Raw genomic sequence first — 20,014 nt, forward strand, 5'->3', positions numbered from 1 at the left:
AGCTACGCAGCGCCGTCATTGGTATAAAAAGTTTACAGATTAAACCAATGGCAGTGCAGTTGCACTGCGTTATTGAAAAAGGCTTCAGTATTGAGGAAAAAAGGAGCTTTTCCCCATACGCAGTATGAGTGGAGTATCGAAAGGGAACCCACTATCTCAAAAAATTAGAATATGGTGACATGCCAATCAGCTAATTAACACAAAACACCTGCAAAGTCTCTCGATTTGCTTCATTAGGCTACACAATCATGGGGAAGACCGCTGATCTGACAGTTGTCCAGAAGACAAACATTGACACCCTTTACAAGAAGGGTAAGCCACAAACATTCAATGCCAAAGAAGCTGGCTTTTCACAGAGTGCTGTATCCAAGCATGTTAACAGAAAGTTGAGTGGAAGGAAAAAGTGTGGAAGAAAAAGATGCACAACCAACCGAGAGAACTGCAGCCTTGAGTGGCTAGTCAAGCAAAATCGATTCAAGAATTTGGGTGAACTTTACAAGGAATGGACTGAGGCTGGGGTTAAGGTATCAAGAGCCACCACACACAGATGTGTCAAAGAATTTGGCTATAGTTGCTGCATTCCTCTTGTTAAGCCACTGAACCACAGACAACATCAGAGGAGTCTTACCTGGACTAAGGAGAGGACGAACTGGGCTGTTGTACTGAATTTGTATAATACACGAGTTTCACTATTTGAGTTGAATTACTGAAATAAATGAACCTTTCCACGATTTATTTATTGAGATGCACCTGGATAAATAGATAGATAGACAGACAGACAGACAGACAGACAGACAGACAGACAGACAGACAGATAGATAGATAGATAGATAGATAGATAGATAGATAGATATTCTCATAAACCAGGCAGAGAAGGTTTCACTTCCTGGATTTTGTAATCATGGCTGCACTGGATTTAGCTCTCTGATGTCTTTGAATAATGTCCTCCATTCTATTAAAAACATTCTGTGCCATCGCTGTGGAAATCTGTAGCCAGGGAGCAAAGTGAAAGCGGCTGTATGTGGGTGTGTTTGTCTGTATGCATTTCTCTGTGAGTTCTAATGTTATTGTGAATACATTCAGTGCCCTCAAGAATGATCAATGTCCATCAATAAATGGAGGAAAATAGTCATTACATGTAAATGATTATCTTTTGTTTTTGCTAAAAAATATTCTAATTAGAACCAATATTTCAATAAAAATATGTGCATATACAGTTGAGGCCAAAATTATTAGCCCCCCAGGAATTTTGGAACATTTTCCTAAAGATCTTTCCAATGTTTGCAGCATTGATAAAACTTGATATAATCAAACATTCGCCAGTGCTATTTAGTAGCTTTTGGTACATTTTGGAATATAAAATACATTTTTAGGCTTGCTTTATAATCAAATATAGTGAAAATGGGGTGGTCAAAAATATTAGCCCCTTGTGAATATTTGCTTTCAAAACACACCCAATTAATCAATCAGCTTTCAAAACACACCTAATTAATCAATCAGCTTTCAAACCACACCTGTGCAGTCAATTGGCTTCCTAACAACATCTGGGCATTCAATCAGCATTAAAGGACTCCAAGGAACAGGGCACTTGAACACATTATTGGGAGAGACTACTTTTACTCACCATGCCAAAGACAAAGGAAATCAGTCTTGAGCTCAGAAAGAAGATAGTGGAGGCTCATGATAAGGGGGAAGGCTATACTGCCATTTCCAAGCTTTTCACAGTGTCTAGAACCGCCGTACGTTGCATCATTGCCAAGTACAAGGAGACAAATTCTGTAAGAAACAAACCTGGGCGTGGTCGTAAGCGCAAGATTTCAAGAACCCTGGAGAGGAAAATAGTCAGAGATATCAGCAAGATGCCCCAGACATCTGCCAAGATGATTGTTGCTGACCTGGCCTCTTCTGGAGTTGATGTTTCAAGGAACACAGTTGTGAGGGCTCTTCATCGTGGTGGGCTTCAGGGCCATCGTCCCAGAAGAACCCCTTTACTCAAACAGCGGCACATCACAGCTAGACTGAGGTTTGCCCGTGAACATTTGAAAGGTAAAGATGAGTTTTGGGAGTCTGTGCTTTGGTCTGATGAGACTAAACTGGAACTGTTTGGGCACATGGATGTTGCTTATGTTTGGCGAAGAAAGGGTGAGGCCTTCAACCCTAAGAACACAGTTCCCACAGTTAAACATGGTGGTGGGAGCATCATGCTGTGGGGCTGTTTTGCAGCTTCAGGCACAGGGAGCCTTGTTCGGGTGCATGGCATCATGAAAAAAGAAAATTATGTTGACATTTTGAGGGATAATATGCAGAAATCTGCTCGTAGTCTAGCCTTAGGTCGTCGCTGGGTCTTCCAACAAGACAATGACCCAAAGCATACATCGAAATTGGTCCAACAGTTCCTGAAGGATACCAAAACAAAGGTCCTTGAGTGGCCCGCACAGAGCCCAGACCTCAATCCTATTGAGAATCTGTGGCGAGTGCTCAAAGTGAATGTCCATGCTCGGAAACCACGTAATTTGGACCAGCTGGAGCAATTTGCAATGGAAGAATGGGCTAAAATCCCTCAGGAAACCTGTGCCAACCTAGTAAAGAACTACTCTAAGAGGTTGTTGTCAGTTGTGGCTCAGAAAGGGTTCACTATTGACTATTAATGACCGGGGGCTAATAATTTTGGACGTTTCATTTTTGCCCTTTCTTGTTTCAACTCACTATTTCAATTAAATATCCTAATCAAACTTAGTGGAGATTTTGTCTTTGTTATTTTGGAAACAAACACACTATAAAACACTTGTTGTTAATGGTCATTTCCATGGAGAAATCAAGAGTTTTGTCTAATTTCATAAGGGGGCTAATAATTTTGGCCTCAACTGTAATTGTGAAAATAAGTTGTTGATATCCTATAGGAACATTTTAAATAAATGCATATAAGATAGTAAGTATTTCTATGTTCAATACTATAGGCTGACTCAGTGCTTTTATTTTCTCTAGGGAGAAATACAATATGTATTGAAATTGAAAAGCAAATTTGTAGGGAAACCTAATGGGAAAAACATGCTTATATTTAACTATAATGTCCATGTATGTTTTATGTTCAAAGTATTGTGTTTTATTTTCACAAATGGTGCCAGTAATACCTTAGTGCGGTGTACTTTGTGAGTAAATGTGTATGTATGATATGTATTCCCCAGATCCACATAATGCATATAAATAAGTGTGTGTGTGTGTGTGTGTGTGTGTGTGTGTGTGTGTATGTGTGTGTGTGCGCCTCCAGCTGTCCAGGAGGAGCGTCAGCGGGCGAAAGAAAAGAGTGAAGCCGAAATGGAGCTGGCGGGCTGTGCCAGTGAAGACATGCCAGTGGAGAAGATTCTGGAAGCAGAGCTGGCAGTGGAGCCCAAAACTGAAACCTATGTGGAAGGCAGCATTGGTGCAGCTGCCAACTCTGTAAGACAGCTCTCTCTTTCTCTGCCTCTCTCAAACACACACTCTCCAAATTACACTGTCACACTGAAATAAAATATAGATTTACTATTTTAGAAGTGATGGAGGTGTGTTTTGTGGGGTTACAATGTCCACTTGTACATAATAATTCATTCCAGCAGATCAAGTAAATAACACTGACTGTGCACTGATTATGTCATTACACCTGTCAAAAAGCTCTGTGTAATTTTTGGCCAAACTGTTATGGCTAGATGACTAGGATGTTCCAGGTTTGCACTGGTTAGGTCCTACCAAATCTGGTCCATGGAAGTACAACTAGTGAACTGGAGACAGAGTCAGCCAAATCCTCATTGATGCACATTCCACAAGAGCTACTGTAGCACAAATTGATAAAGATGTCTATGACAGAAAGTTATCAGAACACACAGTGCATCTCAGCTTGCAGTGTCTGGGGCTGCGTATCTACAATCAGTCAGAGTGTCCATGCTGATCCCTGTCCACCGCCAAAAGCATCGATCATGTGCGCATCAGAACTGCACCATGAAATAATAAAAGAAAGTGGTCTGGTTGGAAGAATGGAATTGGAATGTGGATGGTTGAGTGCGTGTGTCACTTACCAACGGAAAAAGATCACATCAGAACACACTACGGAAAGAAGGAGCCAGTGGAGTTACGCTGTTCAATGTTCTGCTGGGAAACCTTGTATCCTGGCATTCATATGGATGTATTTTTGACACATCCCACCTACCTAAACCTTGTTGCAGACCAAATACATCCCTTCATTTCAACAGTATGAAGTTTGACTAATGGTATTGGTGTCAGCGGTGCAGGGATAAAAACAGACCCAAATGTAGGATAGCGTAAAAATAAACTGATTTATTAACTTAAAAAGAGTTAGACAAGAGTGATGTGTCAAAAATACATCCATATGAATGCCAGCATACAAGGTTTCCCAGCAGACAAAGACAAAAAGAAGAGACGAGACCAAGGACGAGGATTCACGGTTAAATACACAAGACAATTAGACATTAGAAACAGGTGTGCAGAGTTGGGGAGGAAGAGACCAGGGCGGGGCAGACATGTGAACACAGAACATAAACAAATGAACATGGCCAAAAGTCCGGGCTGGATCCTGACAATTGGTCTCTTTCAGTACTATAATGTGCCCCAACACGTTGTGGAAATTGTTCAGGAATAGCTTGATCAACATGACAAGGATTTCAAGGTGATGATTTCTGAGCTAAAGGTCATGAGAGCAAATCCCAGGACTTCTAAGCTGCACTTGAGCAAGACCCTAAACCCTCAATTTTACTCAGCTGTATAAATGAGATAAATGCAAGGTGATGTTTATAAGGGCAATGTGACAAATGCTGTATATGTAAATGAGTCTAACCTCTAAAAAAACAAGGCCATCTCTTTGTTATGATCTGTCAGTGTATTGCTTGTTTAAACCTGCAGAGTGAAGTTACATGCTGTTCCCACATGCTGAGCTTTGTGTGTCCCAGAGGCTGATAGTAGTGAGCTAGCTTAAAGAAAATTGCCTTGATGAATGGCAAATCCTTCTCTCTAATATTCACTGCAGCTCTCTGTTAAGCCATATCAGAAATATACGGGCAGGACTTTTTGCTGTGCTTATTTTGCATGAGCTTGAAATTTCCTGTCAAATTGAACCAAAAGCTATAATGAAAATTATTGCAATTTACTATTACAGATGTGCAGAGTAGCTCAGTATATTTTTCATTATCTCAGTAAAAAACAAATACTATATGAATCATAGACCAAATATTTTAAAAATGCAAAAATTGCTAACGTTTGCTTTTTTCAGTCCTTTCCATTCTCTACAACTCACAATGTTTTAAGTGTAAATGTTTTGCTTTTACCCTTTAATCCCACTCAACACTACTTGATGTGTTTTGTACTTTTGTAAACTGACTCAGATGAATCCTACTTGCTCTTAAAACCTCAACTGATATTTTATTCTATATAAAATATTATATATATAGTATCTCACAGAAGTGAGTCACATTTTTTCACATTCACACCCCTCACATTTTTTAAATATTTAGGCCCTGAGCACCGAATGGTGCGAAGCCCTATTGTTTTTGCTCGGATTTATTAGGGCCTGAGCACCGAATGGTGCGAAGCCCTATTGTTTTTCCTCGGGAGTATTATTTTTATTATTATTTTTTTTTTTCCCCACACATTGGCCAATTGGGGTCCCTTAACATACTCGAAAACTCTTGAAATTTGGCAAATTTAAATCTGGAAAATCTGGAAATTTAGTTCGTGCGACACTAAGCTCGGGCAAAGGCTGGAATACGGGCGTGGCAGGGGGGCTCTGTAGCGCCCCCTGTAACGCAAAAACAAACATTGGTGCACAGATCGGGCAATTATGTACGCACATGTACGAGAGTTGGTACGCATATAGATCTCATCGACCCGAACAACTTTCGTGCTCTAAACTATGAGCTCTGCCCAACAGGAAGTCGGCCATTTTGGATTGTTTTATAAGTGCATGCGGTGAACTTTTAAATACTCCTCCTAGGGAATTCATGCGATTGACATCAAACATTGTGAACATGATGCTGAGACATTGCACTTGCTAAATTGCAAAGGGAATTTTGATATCTTGAACGGTGCTGCCATGGCGAGGCGATAAAGTTATGGCGAATTCAGAGAAACAGAAAGTGTCTAATATATAAGGCAAAAAATGTCTTATTGTGATGACATTCCGATCGCATCGATGTGCTTATTGTGAGTCCCGGGTATAGCGCCACCAACAGGCCCCAGGAACTGTGTCAGTCACAAAGGTGGATTTTTTGACAGCTGCATGCCGTAAACTTTTAAATACTCCTCCTAGGGGATTCATGCAATTGAGACCAGACTTGGCCACCATGACGCAGAGATATTAGAGATGCGAAATTGCCAACGGATTTTTGATATCTCAAACACTGTTGCCATGGCATCGTGTCAAAGTTTACTTTTATTTCAGGCATATTTAAGGCTTTTGGCGTGCTTAGATTAACTTGAAATTTGACACATACATCACATATGTCGGCTGTTAAGTGTGGACAAAAAGGTCAGACAAAGGTGTGTCTCTTAAGTGGCTCACTAGCGCCCCCGTTTGTCTAAAATGTGGGGTTTCATTTACCTACAGTCCCCAAATGGGTCAGTAACAACATAAAATAGTCCACTGATATTTACCTACTTGATGTACTTGCCCACCATGCATTGTTTTCTGGGAGGCACCGTATAGCGATAAAAAAACGTGCGAGGGCCTGCCATCGCTGCTTGCAGCTATATTTTATTATATCTTTTCATGTGACAACACTGAAGAAATGACACTTTTCTATAATGTATAGTAGTGAGTGTACAGCTTGTATAACAGTGTACATACAAAATACAAACACACAGCCATTAATGTCTAAACCGCTGGCCACAAATGTGAGTACGGCCCAAAGTGTCAATATTTTGTGTGGCCACCATTACTTTCCAGCAATGCCTTAACCCTGTTGGGCATGGAGTTCACCAGAGCATCACAGGTTGCCACTGGAGTCCGCTTCCACTCCTCCATGTTGACATCGCAGAGCTTAAACCTTCAGTTTAAAGAGAATGACCCACATATGCTCAATAGGGTGGAGACATGCTTGTCCAGTCCATCACCTTTACCCTCAGCTTCTTTAGCAAGGCTAAAGCAAGTAGTTTTAGCAACTACTTTAGCAAGTAGTCGTCTTGGAGGTGTGTTTGGGGTTGTTATCATGTTGGAAGAATGCCCTGTGGGACAGTCTCCGAAGGGACGGGATCATGCTCTGCTTCAGTTTGTCGCACTACCTGTTGGCATTCATGGTTTCCTCATTGAACTGTAGCTTCCCAGTGCTGGCAGCACTCATGCAGCCCAGACCATGACACTCCCACCACCATGCTTGACTGTAGGCAAGACACACTTGTCTTTGTACTTCTCACCTGATTGCCGCCACACTCGCTTGACACCATCTGGACCAAATAGGTTTATCTTGGTCTCATCAGACCAAGGTTTTGAAAGGAAACTCAACACAAGTTCAGGCTTTTGAAGGTTCCTCCCAAGTGTCTTATAGTGAGGATTAAATGAAATCCTCTGCTGCTTGAATTCCCTTCCTGACTGTTCAGTATTCCTCTAACTCTGTGCTTCGTTGATTAATTTGTGTTTTCCTTTCTGTCATATTGTTCTCATTTCACTGAGTTACTCAGAAGTGATGCAAACATTCAGCATTTTTTGGGGATAGAACTTCCCAGGAATCACAGTATACATTGAAACAAATTCTGATTAACTCATTGCTGCAACAGCATATTTATTAAAATAAAGCTCACTTTTCTTACTCTGTCTCTTTCTCTGCAGCCCAACGACCCTGTTACAAACATTTGCCAAGCTGCTGATAAGCAGCTCTTCACATTAGTGGAATGGGCAAAGAGGATACCACACTTTTCTGACCTGCCTTTAGATGACCAGGTTATTCTTTTACGAGCAGGTACCATTTTTGATGAAGAAATTCCATCTTTTACTTGTTTGTGACTTCATATTGTACTGTATATGACATAGATGTCCTAGTCTTTTTACTAGGTTGTTTACTAACAGATCAATGTTTGTAAGAAAGCAATCACAAGATTGAGATGAACATACAAGTATTCTATGAAACATGAAGATCTGAACCATCAGTTTGAAAAATTTGAGAAATATAATACAAATAAGATGTTTGATGCAAATGTGCATGTAAGTGTATTAAATATAGAAAAAAATGATTATTGTGAGCAAAGGTGTTTATTTGTTCTTCACTCTTTGTGTATTTGTTCTTTATGTGTTCCACAAGCCCACCGTTCCATTAAAGAAAGAAAAAAAACAATGGTAATAATAAACCTGTCAATAAAACTGACAAAAGTAATAATAAATAAACATTTACTGAAAACTGATACCAAACAGACATGATACCAAACAGCAAAGTGACGTCTTTTCACACTTTAAATAGGCAAACTGACAGATTACAAGTTTGAAGACACCTATGATGCTAATTACAGGACACACTTTAGTTTAACATTTCCAAATTATTTTTTCAACAGGTTCCATCATTTTTCATTAATTTCTTTTTTTAAATGCTTCTGTTGAATCACAATTCAAAAACAATGTCTGATTTTCATTAGTCAATGTTCAGTGCATTTTTATTTCATATTACTTTTGTCAGTTTCAAATTATTTCAGTGACCATTGTGGGTTTTCCTTTCTTTAATGGAACGGTACCAACAATATTGTCCATATGTGTATGTGCGCATTTAGACTTGATCTGTCTTTGACACACAAAGCGATTCCAAGATTGGTTTACTTTCTTGACAAAAACTTATGGCTGCCTCAGATGGCCACCAATTTGTATCTTCTTCATTCTGCATTCGCTCATGTTTCTATTCAGAGACTCTATTGAAGTCTGCTCCGTCTCTCTTGATCTCTCACAGGGTGGAACGAGCTCCTCATCGCTTCTTTTTCACATCGCTCGATAAGTGTGAAAGATGGCATATTGTTAGCAACAGGCCTCCATGTCCACAGAAACAGTGCGCATAGCGCAGGAGTAGGTGCAATTTTTGATAGGTGAGTGTCAGCTGCCTTGACAGGTCTTTGCTGTAAAAAATTAGAAGTGTGTGTTAGTTTAGTTCATGGAAAGCTTATGGGCTTATTGTGTAGCAGTTCCCAGGCTGTTGGGAATCACTGAAATAAAACTGGAAATCAAGCTTTCTAGATCATCAACACATACATCCACTTCAGTGCGTCTTATTATCTCCTATACACATCTGCTGTGTTTGATCAGAGCAGGCATCTTTCATTTTAAGGTAGATATGATATGCATTTTTTTTACACACTGCATAAAATCATTTCTCAGTACAAAATAATTTGATAGTGCTTTAGTAGTGTTTTATAGAGCATTAGTGATTAAGGCTGATATACCTCATTATTTAAACATTAGTTATGAGTGAAGCATGAACAAAGCATTCTAGATTAATAATCCAAATAAGGAACTAATAAGGAAGGAAATAAACAACACCTTAGTTTATCAGTGTTCATACTGTAAATGAACAATGTCCACAATGATAAATATAATCACCTTACTTAACATGTTCATGTTTGTTAACTGGAAAAATTTAGACCTGAGGCTCAAATAAGGCTTGCTCTGGTTAATTAAGCATAAATTTGTATACAAAATAAAGCTAAAAATCAATGTTAGTAAAACATCAGTGAAAATAGAGAATTTCTTTTGCTGTTTTAATATTATTATTGTTATTAATGATTAAACAAAAACATACCATGTACAAATATTTTGTGTTATTTTTGCGGTCTAAAAATCTTAACAACATAATTACCAACTCAATATTTTTACCATTGCCTCTGTAGTATCTTTCTAATTAGGATTAGGATTAAGGATGTGGAACTTAGGTGAATGCAAGTCTACTGAAACTGAGATTTTGGTTCAGAATATAGAAAAAATGCAAAAATATAGTGGTATCATGTGTTTACATTCCACAAAATACATGTTGTAGATGACATTTACCTGAAAATCTTGCAAATGATTGACATGACAAAACCTGTCATCTTTACATGTAGTGTCTTCCCAAATTTTGACCACCATGACCACCTTTAAAAAAGATGTCAGATTTCTAATAATGTAATGTAATGTGATTAAAAACCACTTGCTACTTGTCCGTACACTGACTAAGCAGTCTATTACATGATTTTGAAAAGAAGACAATGTGGCATTATTCACACTGTCACTGTGTATCTTATGTAGGCTACATGTGAAATATTTAAAAGCAACATTCGCTATTCACGTCAGAGCCAAATCATCATAATCTGTCATGTCAAACTCTAAAATGTTCAATGATATTTTGCAAACAACCTTAAAAACACTGGCAAGCTCTTTCGCCATGAAAATCTGATCCTTTCTTTGAAGGAAACTCTAATGGGAAAACCAGTTAGAAATGGTAATTAGAGCCCTATTAATTAATTTGTACGTTACTTATTGAATGTGACTCCCAGTAACATTTCAGGGTATTAGCGCTTAAACTATATTCAATCTAAAAGTCCAATATCTAATCAAATATAAAAGAACATAAAAGTAGCCTAAAAGATCTCAGACTCCAACAAATTGTGAATTTTTACAATTTTACACTGCCTGTCCTCTGCTGATTATAAAGGCCATGTTGTTTAAGAGGTTAAAAAGCCCTGTTCTGAGATATCAGACCAGAATCTTAGGACCAATAGATTTACAACTGCCATAGAGCATCTTCTCTGGGTTTTTTTTTATTATTAAATGACTCTCCTAAGAACGTTACTCAGTATCTTTCTTGATTGATAGCACTTTTACATTAGGCTACATGGAAGTGTTATGTAGGTATGAGATCATGTTTCACCCTTGTTAATTAAATGTCCAGTCAGTTTAGTGCAAAAAAAGCCATTGTATGTACCTTAATGGTTTTGATACAGCTAAGGAGTGATGAGTCATCTTGATGTCATTTAGCATGAGGCATTTTTCTCAGCGTTTATAAAAGCAAAATCATCAGTAAAACTGGAAAGGCTGCTATTGCGAAGTCACACCAAGTTGATTTTTATTGGAACAGAGTGCTGACTGAGCTGGTGTCTAAGATGCGAGACATGCTGATGGACAAGTCTGAGCTTGGATGCCTGAGAGCTATTGTTCTTTTCAATCCAGGTACAGAAACACAGATACTTACACACACGTGATCACTAGATATTACCTGTTTAAATGGAAAACTATAGTAGTTAATTGTTGTTGTTTTTCTGTATCCGTTGCCTAGAAACCAAATTTGAGAAAATTATAGTGAATTACATGTAATATAGTGAATCACCTTCTTAATCTGCCACATGAAAACTAAACACTTGATCTTACATCCATGATCTTATTTAACACTGTATTCTGTTGTTCTAAATGATCAGGGATTTATAACACAAAAGAAAATTACATCTTTCTTTCACAATGAAATCTCTTACCTCATGCAAAATAAAACAAAATATGCTTTTAACATGACATCACAGATGTAAGCCAACTAATTCCTGAAATATGCCATAACATATGTTATAATTTCTAACTCTACTCTACATGTAGACTCTAAAGGCCTGTCTAACCCAACAGAGGTGGAGGCACTTAGAGAGAGAGTATACGCTTCTCTGGAGGCCTACTGTAAACAGAAATACCCCGATCAGCCTGGGAGGTAACTATACGCAAACCTGTTTCTCTGGTGTACAGTAGGAAACTATTTCAGAGTTTCTTTTTTGACTGTTTATTGAATGATCTTCATTAGGGATTGAACATTTTTAGATGTTTGTGTAAAAGCTAATGTAATTCTGAAACTAAAGACTATAAGGGTTTTTTCTTCTATCCTTCTTTGATTACTTACTTAAAGGTGCTTTCACACTGATTAGTCCATCATTTCGCATTACACATTACAAAACAGACCAAAAAGCAAAAGCCTACAGTATCAATAGGGCTGAAACTCATAAAACCTTCCATTGCTTGGAATAAAAGCAATGTCAAAAAAGTTCAATTGAACCTTTGCTAAATACATAGAATAGAAATCACAAGAGAAGTTGTAAAATAGCACACAGAGAAAAACAGCTGGCATTAAATAATTGATTAGATAATTATATAATAGCTAACATTTTGAGTCATATCCAGCTTTCGTTTTCTCTGTGTTTCAGTCCAAATATGGAGAGCACATGACTCTTTGTGTGCACAATTTAGTTCAGTAGCCCAAACCCAAAATAAATAGCATGTGTAGTTCATGTCCTGCAGTCAAGTTGATTTAGGGGTGAATTGCTTTCTAGCTACAAAGAAACTTCACTTCAGGTCACTTAGAACCAAGACCGAAACTAAGTCTCTAGGACAAAGTGCGATAACTGTCTTCTCACCTGCCAAAAGCACATGGTTTTTATTCAAATGGTATAAAGATTGCATAGTTGATAGCACCTCAGAGAAGTAACAATTGAAAGTGACTTTCTAAGCTATGTGTATCATAACATCTTTCTCTTTACATGTTTTGAGCAGATTTGCTAAACTGCTTCTCCGACTGCCTGCTTTGCGTTCCATCGGGCTGAAGTGTCTGGAGCACCTCTTTTTCTTCAAACTGATTGGAGACACACCCATTGACACTTTTCTAATGGAAATGCTAGAGGCACCACACCAAATGACATAATGGAGCAGTGCCTTAACTCGCCCATGACAATGTCAGTCAGAATCCCTGTAAAGAACACTGCAGTCTCATGCACACTTCAGAAGGCCATAATGAGATGTGTCTCAGTGACACCTGCTTTATCTGTGAAAACGTCTTATCTTGCAATCCAGGAGACAAACAAATTAGTTTTGGTGCTTGATCATTGGAATTGGTAAGTCCATGTAATTACACAATGACCATTCACTATTGAGTAATTCATAAGAAGGATGGATTAAGAGAGTCATAACCGGTATGCTTGGGTGGAAATCTGGCTGCACAGATTTTAGCAGATTTTGTGGTCAAAATAATTTCTTAAATACTCACGGATACCTACCTCTGCAGTCTACTCTGTTAACAATGGATGCAAAATTCTGCAGTACCTCATACACACCCTTCTGCTCCACAGGACTCCTTTTTCTGACACCTCATCACTGCCTTTATTATGGACTGTACTTTAAGTACTTTAACATTCAACATTAATTTTCCAATGTTTTTGCAATTTTTTTTTTATATTTCGAAATTCACTGATGAGAGAAAGATGTATAAGAAATGCTTGTATTTGCAGCACTTAACTGATTTTATTTTATATTAGCAAGGTGCCAGCAGTTGTTCTCTGCAAAGAGAAGATTTGTTTGGCTGTAGCAGAGACTTATCAATGACGGAATGGTCTAAAATGAAAATCAGGTGTACTCTTTGCCTGAAGTTTAATGATAGGAAAAAAAGCAATGATTCTTTATTGTTTGTGTTAAATTTTAGATATTTGATTGTCAATTGTTTTGCCTTTATAATTCATCTCGTTATTGTATGAAGTATTTACAGATTTTAAGATTTTCATTTAAATGTCATGCGATGATTCCCAGCAAAGCAGCATTTTGCTTAAAAATATGCAATTAGGCTACGTTCACATTAAAAGGCTGAAGTGGCACAAGTCCAATTTTTGTTGCCTAAATGAGAAGTCGTCTCAATTCAGATTCAGGACACTAATATAAACAGTTATAGATAGATAGCCATGTAATCATATGAGAATGTAGGCAACCCGAGTCTAGGCATATTCACACAGTGCTAAATAGGAGAAACTAATGACAGTAATAGCTGAAAAAAAATCAAAAGCTCTGCTTTATTTTCATTTAGTCGTGTGATTGCTGCTTAGATTTCAGTCAGTCTCCAGTTCAAATTGCTGTAATGACAGATTGTGCTGCAAATTCATTACTGCAGTGTCTCATACATGTTTGTTGTTGACACGTGGATCATGCATGCAATATTATTGATTTAAGAACATGCGTAATTAAGTCATTACATGGCAGAGGTATGAGGTCACAATTGTGGCCTGTCAAGGCAGAAAGAGAGATGTTATTCTGCCACCTGGTGTTCACAGGTGATGCTACAGGTTTTACAATTTAATATTACAACCAGAGCAAAAAATATTTTAAAATGGAATGAAAAAGACTTGTAATGTGAACATAGCCTCTGTTAAGAGAATCCAGATGATGGTCTGGCCTCAGGGACGTGGAAAGTCTGGGCTTACTCTGCCACCTGGTGTCTCACAGGTGATACTACAGTTCAACATTATGCTGTACAGTAATCTGAGGAATCCTTCATTATTTGACAGTGTTCAGACTTGGCAAGCATTGCAAAATAACCAGACCTCAGGCTTTGTAAAACACTTTTTATATCATAGTTAATTAGTCAAACACATTGTGCAATTACATTCTGTATTATAAGCAACATATATATTCTTGTGATGTCTGCTAAAAGGAAAAACTTGCAAGCTGAGCCAGGCTGAACTAAACAGTGTTCTTATATAGTAAATATACAGTTGAGGTTATTATTATTATTATTATTATTATTATTATTATTATTATTATTATTACATATTTTCATATTCACTGACCACTATTTCAGTTGTCAAATATTTAACTCAATGAAAGCAGAAGCTACACTCAGGCACATACTTGGTTTACATGCAGATTCTTCACATTAAAATCACAACATCCTAACAGTCGTGAAATGCTTACAATTAATCCTTTATCCTCTTGCCTAAAGCCCTTCATACCTGTAGCCTGAATCCAGGTTTAAAACAGTGTCTGGGCACAAAAACCAGCATTAAGTCATAGGACGGACAAAATAACTCTTCTTATATTGGAACAGAATCCAAGCCAAAACTCTAAAAGGCCACAATCTAGAATAATCCTGGTTGCTGTGCCTCATGGAAGATAAACAGGGTTTAGCAGACCAACAGAGACAGCTGATATACTTTCCCAATGATAAGTAAATTTTTGGCAAACCATGAAAAGAGTTTGGTTTAAAGAAAAATATCTATTTTTGTATTATTGAAATTTTATCCATGTGTTCCAGGTATTTACATAATTCTGTCGAATGTTGCATACATTACTTGTATACATGTTGATTTGTAAATTGAATGGGTCCTACCCACTGAACAGATTGCTGTAAAAAGAAATTTCCCCAGTTCTTTTATTATTGTTGTTTTTGCTGCTGTTTTTAGCATCATATGAAGCATTTGGCTTCACCTGGAAATTGCAAAACTTCATATTTATATATCAGTACAATGAGAATAGGTTCATTGTTGTCCTATCATACAGTGTTTATTGTTAAAAAAGACAATTAAATGCTCAGTTTTGAAAGTTACTTTCTTAGTGCATGACAACTATTAACCAGTTACAGACTTATTTGAAGACAGCAAAAATAAAAGTGTTTGTATATTTTTCACCATTAACATAGAAATACATTTGCAGTATTATTTACAGACATCACAGTCGAGGCAATTTGCCTGTTCAATATTTAAACAGCAGTGTACAATACAGACACTGGCAATTGTGTGAAAACATGAATAAATCAAAAATGAAAAAGATGTTGGTAGTCCCCTAATCAAGTCTTTAATAGGCATACCAGGCTTTCAAGAGGAAGCAAGTCAGAGAAGATTTACAACATATTCCATATAAAATAAATCATTTTTCAAAGAAAGAAAGCCTTAAACCAAAATAAAGTGTTTTAGCAAGATTTTTAGCCACCACAAGCCACCAGAACAGCTTTGTTATTTCGGACCTCTTAGCCTAGATAGTACAGGACTCTTGAAATGTACTTTAGGAATCTGGATATTTTCATCCTCATTAAACCTGCAATGGGCTTTCTTGTCGTACGGATGGGATATATGGGACAATGAGTCTACTTGCCCTATGGATCTGCTATTAAATACCACTCCATTCAGGATAAAAATGTGTCATTACAAGCTTAAGCTGCTCAGTCCAAACAATTTTATATTGATAGGCAGTGACAGTTTCTAAGGTACAAGTGAACCCAAAACAACACAAAAATGCCTCCACACTATAACAGAACCCCTGAGTTTTCCTTTAATTTCTAAACAATACTGACATGAAAAAAATATGAAACTTTAATGAAAAATAAAATTGTAGTTTGTCCGAAGATGATGTTAGTGCCTTGACTTGTAGTACTCATCATTTATGCACACAAATCAGTTAATCCTGCACACACAAACACAATAGACAATATATTATACACATTCCTCAGGTCCTGTGTCTCTCACGGAAATCTATTCATTAGTCCTGTGCCTTAGCAGTCACTCTTCAACAGTTTAATAGTCTTGTCATTCTTCAATGCTGTCGATGTAATGATATTCTCTGCAGGATGACAAGCAGTCATAATCACCACATCTAGAAACAAATCATACACAAATCATAAACAAAGCACAAACAGCAATTTGCACAGCATGAGTGACAAGTTTTCCCTCCCTTCGTCTTCCGCTACAATGCCTGTGGAATACAAATGGTGTGTTGACAGTTATACAAATAATGTAGTTATGTATAAATGCACTCCATTTGTTCTTCAGATGAGGAGAAAATCCACTGGTGGGAGAGATGTTTTTACAAGATTCAAATTGGAACTCCTAACATATACAAACTAGACTGAAGGTACAAAATCTGCCTGCGTACCTTATCAGTAGAGACAGAGGAATTGGTGAAAATGTATCTTTCTTATGCATGTCCAATGTATATAATACACTACACAGGAGCCAATAATTTAGAATCAGAATCACCTTTATTGCCAAGTACCGTGGGTTAATAAGGAACTTGTCTTGGTGTACTCTTGAATAGTAATAATGATGTAATGATTATTAATGATTAGTAATGAGTAATAATTCACATCCATGCAGTTCAGAGTCTATGCAGTTTGTTTACTTAATGGAATATTTGGGTCAAATTTTTTTTTTAAAACAATTATACTGTCATGTTAATACACATTTGCTGTTTAAATTTTGCTTCATTTGTTTTGATCTATAGCTACAGGATTAATAATTAATAAAATCTGGGTCATTCAAAAATATTTCAATCATCTAGAGCAACTTAAACCTGAAAGCTTAATTCCTGTATATGTTAGACAGTAGTCAGCTGCATGTGTTAGTCTTTTCTCGGTTTAAAAGGGAGAATTATTACACAATGTATATTTTGTCAAATATATGGTGACTTCTGTTCATCACTTTGTCAATGGCAACTGCTGTAATCAGTTTTTTAGATTAAACAGCAGCCATTTGTCACATGCCATAGTTAAAACCCTGTCACTCATGCAATGCTCTATCTAGCTGTGCTTTCTTTAGGAACTATTTTAATTGATGAAGCAAAAATATACAAAATATTTGGCCTTATAGTGACTGAAACTGAAGTTAGTATGTATACTTTCTAATTATAAAACTGTTAAGAAATAAGAAATATTACACAATTGTGGTAAAGTACTGAACATGAATATGATTACTTGTCATATTCAGCCTGCGTCATCATGGGTATAGCCATATCACAGCCATGCTGATTATACAGTAAAATGGCATGACATTTGGCAGTGACTGAAGTGGGACTATGAAGTTGAATAAGGTCTATTTTTTATTTATTCATTTTATGCAGATTACAGTCTTTTATTAGTTGTGATATGAATTGTCTTTTAGATGTTAAGGATGATTATTAGCATCATGAGTAACAAACAAGAAAAGTTGTTTATGTTCATGTGGTCCATCCTAACGTCATCTTTGCTATACCATCAGAATTAGACTATCTGTGTCTGTGTTTTGGAATTTAAACTTCAATTCCTTATTAATGATATAGATATGATTTATAACATTATAACAATTGAACTGTACTGTATAAAAACATATATATTGTTTGTTTAAATATAATGTGACATTTTCTAAACAGGTATATTAAATATCAACAGTATGTTAGTCATATTGTGGACTACCAGGCAACAACAAGGCAGGCAATCACTCTCTCCCACTGGGTGAAGACATGACAAATGAGACAGGTGGGTTCTGATCATCTGGGGGAGCAATAAAAGTGGGTGTTGATCCTGTCAGCACGGCCCTCACTGATAGAGAACAAGATTGAGATCATTTCAAAATAATCACATATGAATGTGACACTGAAATTAGCATTAAAATCATAATATCTTACCTGTGTGTATCTCCCCCCCCCCCCCCCCATCTTTGTTTGAGATGACAAATGTTTAATTGTAATATATTCTAAGGTTTGAGCTGTGATTCAAAACAAAAGTGAAAAAGGCCAAAAGAATGTGTTCTCCTTGCGATGACAAACTTACACTGGTACTAAAACATGGGTGATTGGAGAATAAAGAACTGCTGTCATGTGCTACTGCTGATCCTACAGTTTTTGGTGAAGCAGCAACAGGCAATCCTGTTTCAGGTAGTGACCATCTGGGCTGAAGATTAAGCTGCCATCCATCCTGAACCTCAGTCCCTGCTGCATCTGCAGGCTTTCTTGTTGCCATTGATCACCCAATAGCCTATCCCCTCCCTACCCATGATGACATTGGGTCATTTTTGAAGACAAAAACACAGTCTGCTAAGCTATAGTGGAGTGGGGATGTGGTAGCTCAGTGGTTAAGGTGTTGGGCTACTGATCGGAAGATCATGGGTTCGAACCCCAGGTCCATCAAGCTGCCACTGCTGGGCCCCTGAGCAAGGCCCTTAACCCTCAGTTGCTCAGTTGTAAGTCACTCTGGATAAGGGTGTCTGCTAAATGCCGTAAATGAGTGAAAAAGGCCATTCTGGAATTGGTGGGTCTAACACAGAGAGATGACAGTAGAGGAAGGAGTTAAGACTTCTATTATGCTGCGATTGCTGGATACATGCAATTGGTGGCTATGACAAGAGCTAAAAGAGCTGGTGTGTAGGAGGCTGAGACAGTTAGGGCTCTGCCAACACCAACACCAATCCCTTAAAGAAGGAAATCACTTCTTGTTGAAAGGCAATCCAACAGTACTGCTGGCCAAGAGAGGAAAGTGCAAATCAGTGCACTGGATTAAATTTAACAAATAATTTCCCTGAGCCTGTTAACTATTCTTAAACCTATGTATTTTCTCTTTCTCATTCTGTTCCCAGGGTATTCCACTACTTCCCTTAAAGCTGAAACTGGGATCAGCAGGTCTGCTGTTGGAAGATCAGGTCCTCCAGACCACTGATGTCGTAGCCTGATTAAGAGTCAAAGTATTGGTAATTGGATAATCTTTTGCCACATGCCACTGTGTTGATCAAGGTCCCCATTGAACATAATAGGATGGTTGTCATCAATATATTCATCAACATAAAGGTTCTGGTTCAAGTCAAGTCAAAAACTGGTATCAGGCCCAAGAACCAGCAGCAATATCTATACAATAGTTGTTCCCTTTGAAAGCAGTGACTTCATAAAACCTCACGATGAAACAGAGGTGAAAAGTGGTTTCAGAATAATTGGCCTAAAGGATCCAAATGGGACAAATAGAGGTAGTGTACAGTGAGTTAAGCAGCCCAATTATCCTTGTTCCAAAACACAGCAACAAGCTCCCATTTTGTTTGGACTTTTGCTAGGTTCAATGAATGATGCCCTTTTTTATTCAATACTATATCTGACCAAGGACTATTGGCAAAATCCTATGTCACCACAGTTTATGGATCTTCCTGCATGCTTTGATATACATTAATTTATTACCCTTCTGTTCAGGTTTTTCAGGGCACCAGGCTCTTTCCAACAACTGACAAACAAATTTCTTCATCCATATATGCCATTGCATAACTATATGATATTAGGCTTCATGTATGGGCCATCTTGAATCCTTGAGGAGCCAGTCTCACAGCAAGCCCCACTAAATGTACAATGGTGGAGTACAATCTGGTGTCCACTTTGGGCATAAGCAGGTATGCACACCAAACCTTTGTCATGTTCCTCAAACCATTCTTAAACCATTTTTATAGTGTAGTAGGGTGCATTACACTGCTGAAAGTGACATTTGCTATTAGGAAACCATTTCCAGTAAGGTTC

General features: G+C 37.6%; 1 protein-coding gene across 3 annotated transcripts in view; it reads left to right on the top strand.

The window, feature by feature from the left end:
* Positions 1-15,664, top strand: part of rxrab (retinoid x receptor, alpha b) — a 49,715-nt gene extending 34,051 nt beyond the window's left edge. For all 3 annotated transcript variants that reach the window (XM_060882819.1, XM_060882820.1, XM_060882821.1), the window contains 6 exons: positions 3,269-3,438; positions 7,811-7,940; positions 8,913-9,045; positions 11,067-11,158; positions 11,573-11,678; positions 12,512-15,664. In XM_060882819.1, the coding sequence (XP_060738802.1) occupies positions 3,269-3,438; positions 7,811-7,940; positions 8,913-9,045; positions 11,067-11,158; positions 11,573-11,678; positions 12,512-12,659 (779 nt within the window). In that variant the 3' untranslated portion in view covers positions 12,660-15,664. The remainder of the gene's footprint in view (positions 1-3,268; positions 3,439-7,810; positions 7,941-8,912; positions 9,046-11,066; positions 11,159-11,572; positions 11,679-12,511) is intronic.
* Positions 15,665-20,014: the final 4,350 nt, after the last annotated feature.

The sequence above is a fragment of the Tachysurus vachellii genome, chromosome 12 (genome assembly GCF_030014155.1).
Source record: "Tachysurus vachellii isolate PV-2020 chromosome 12, HZAU_Pvac_v1, whole genome shotgun sequence".
Taxonomy (NCBI): Eukaryota; Metazoa; Chordata; class Actinopteri; order Siluriformes; family Bagridae; genus Tachysurus; species Tachysurus vachellii.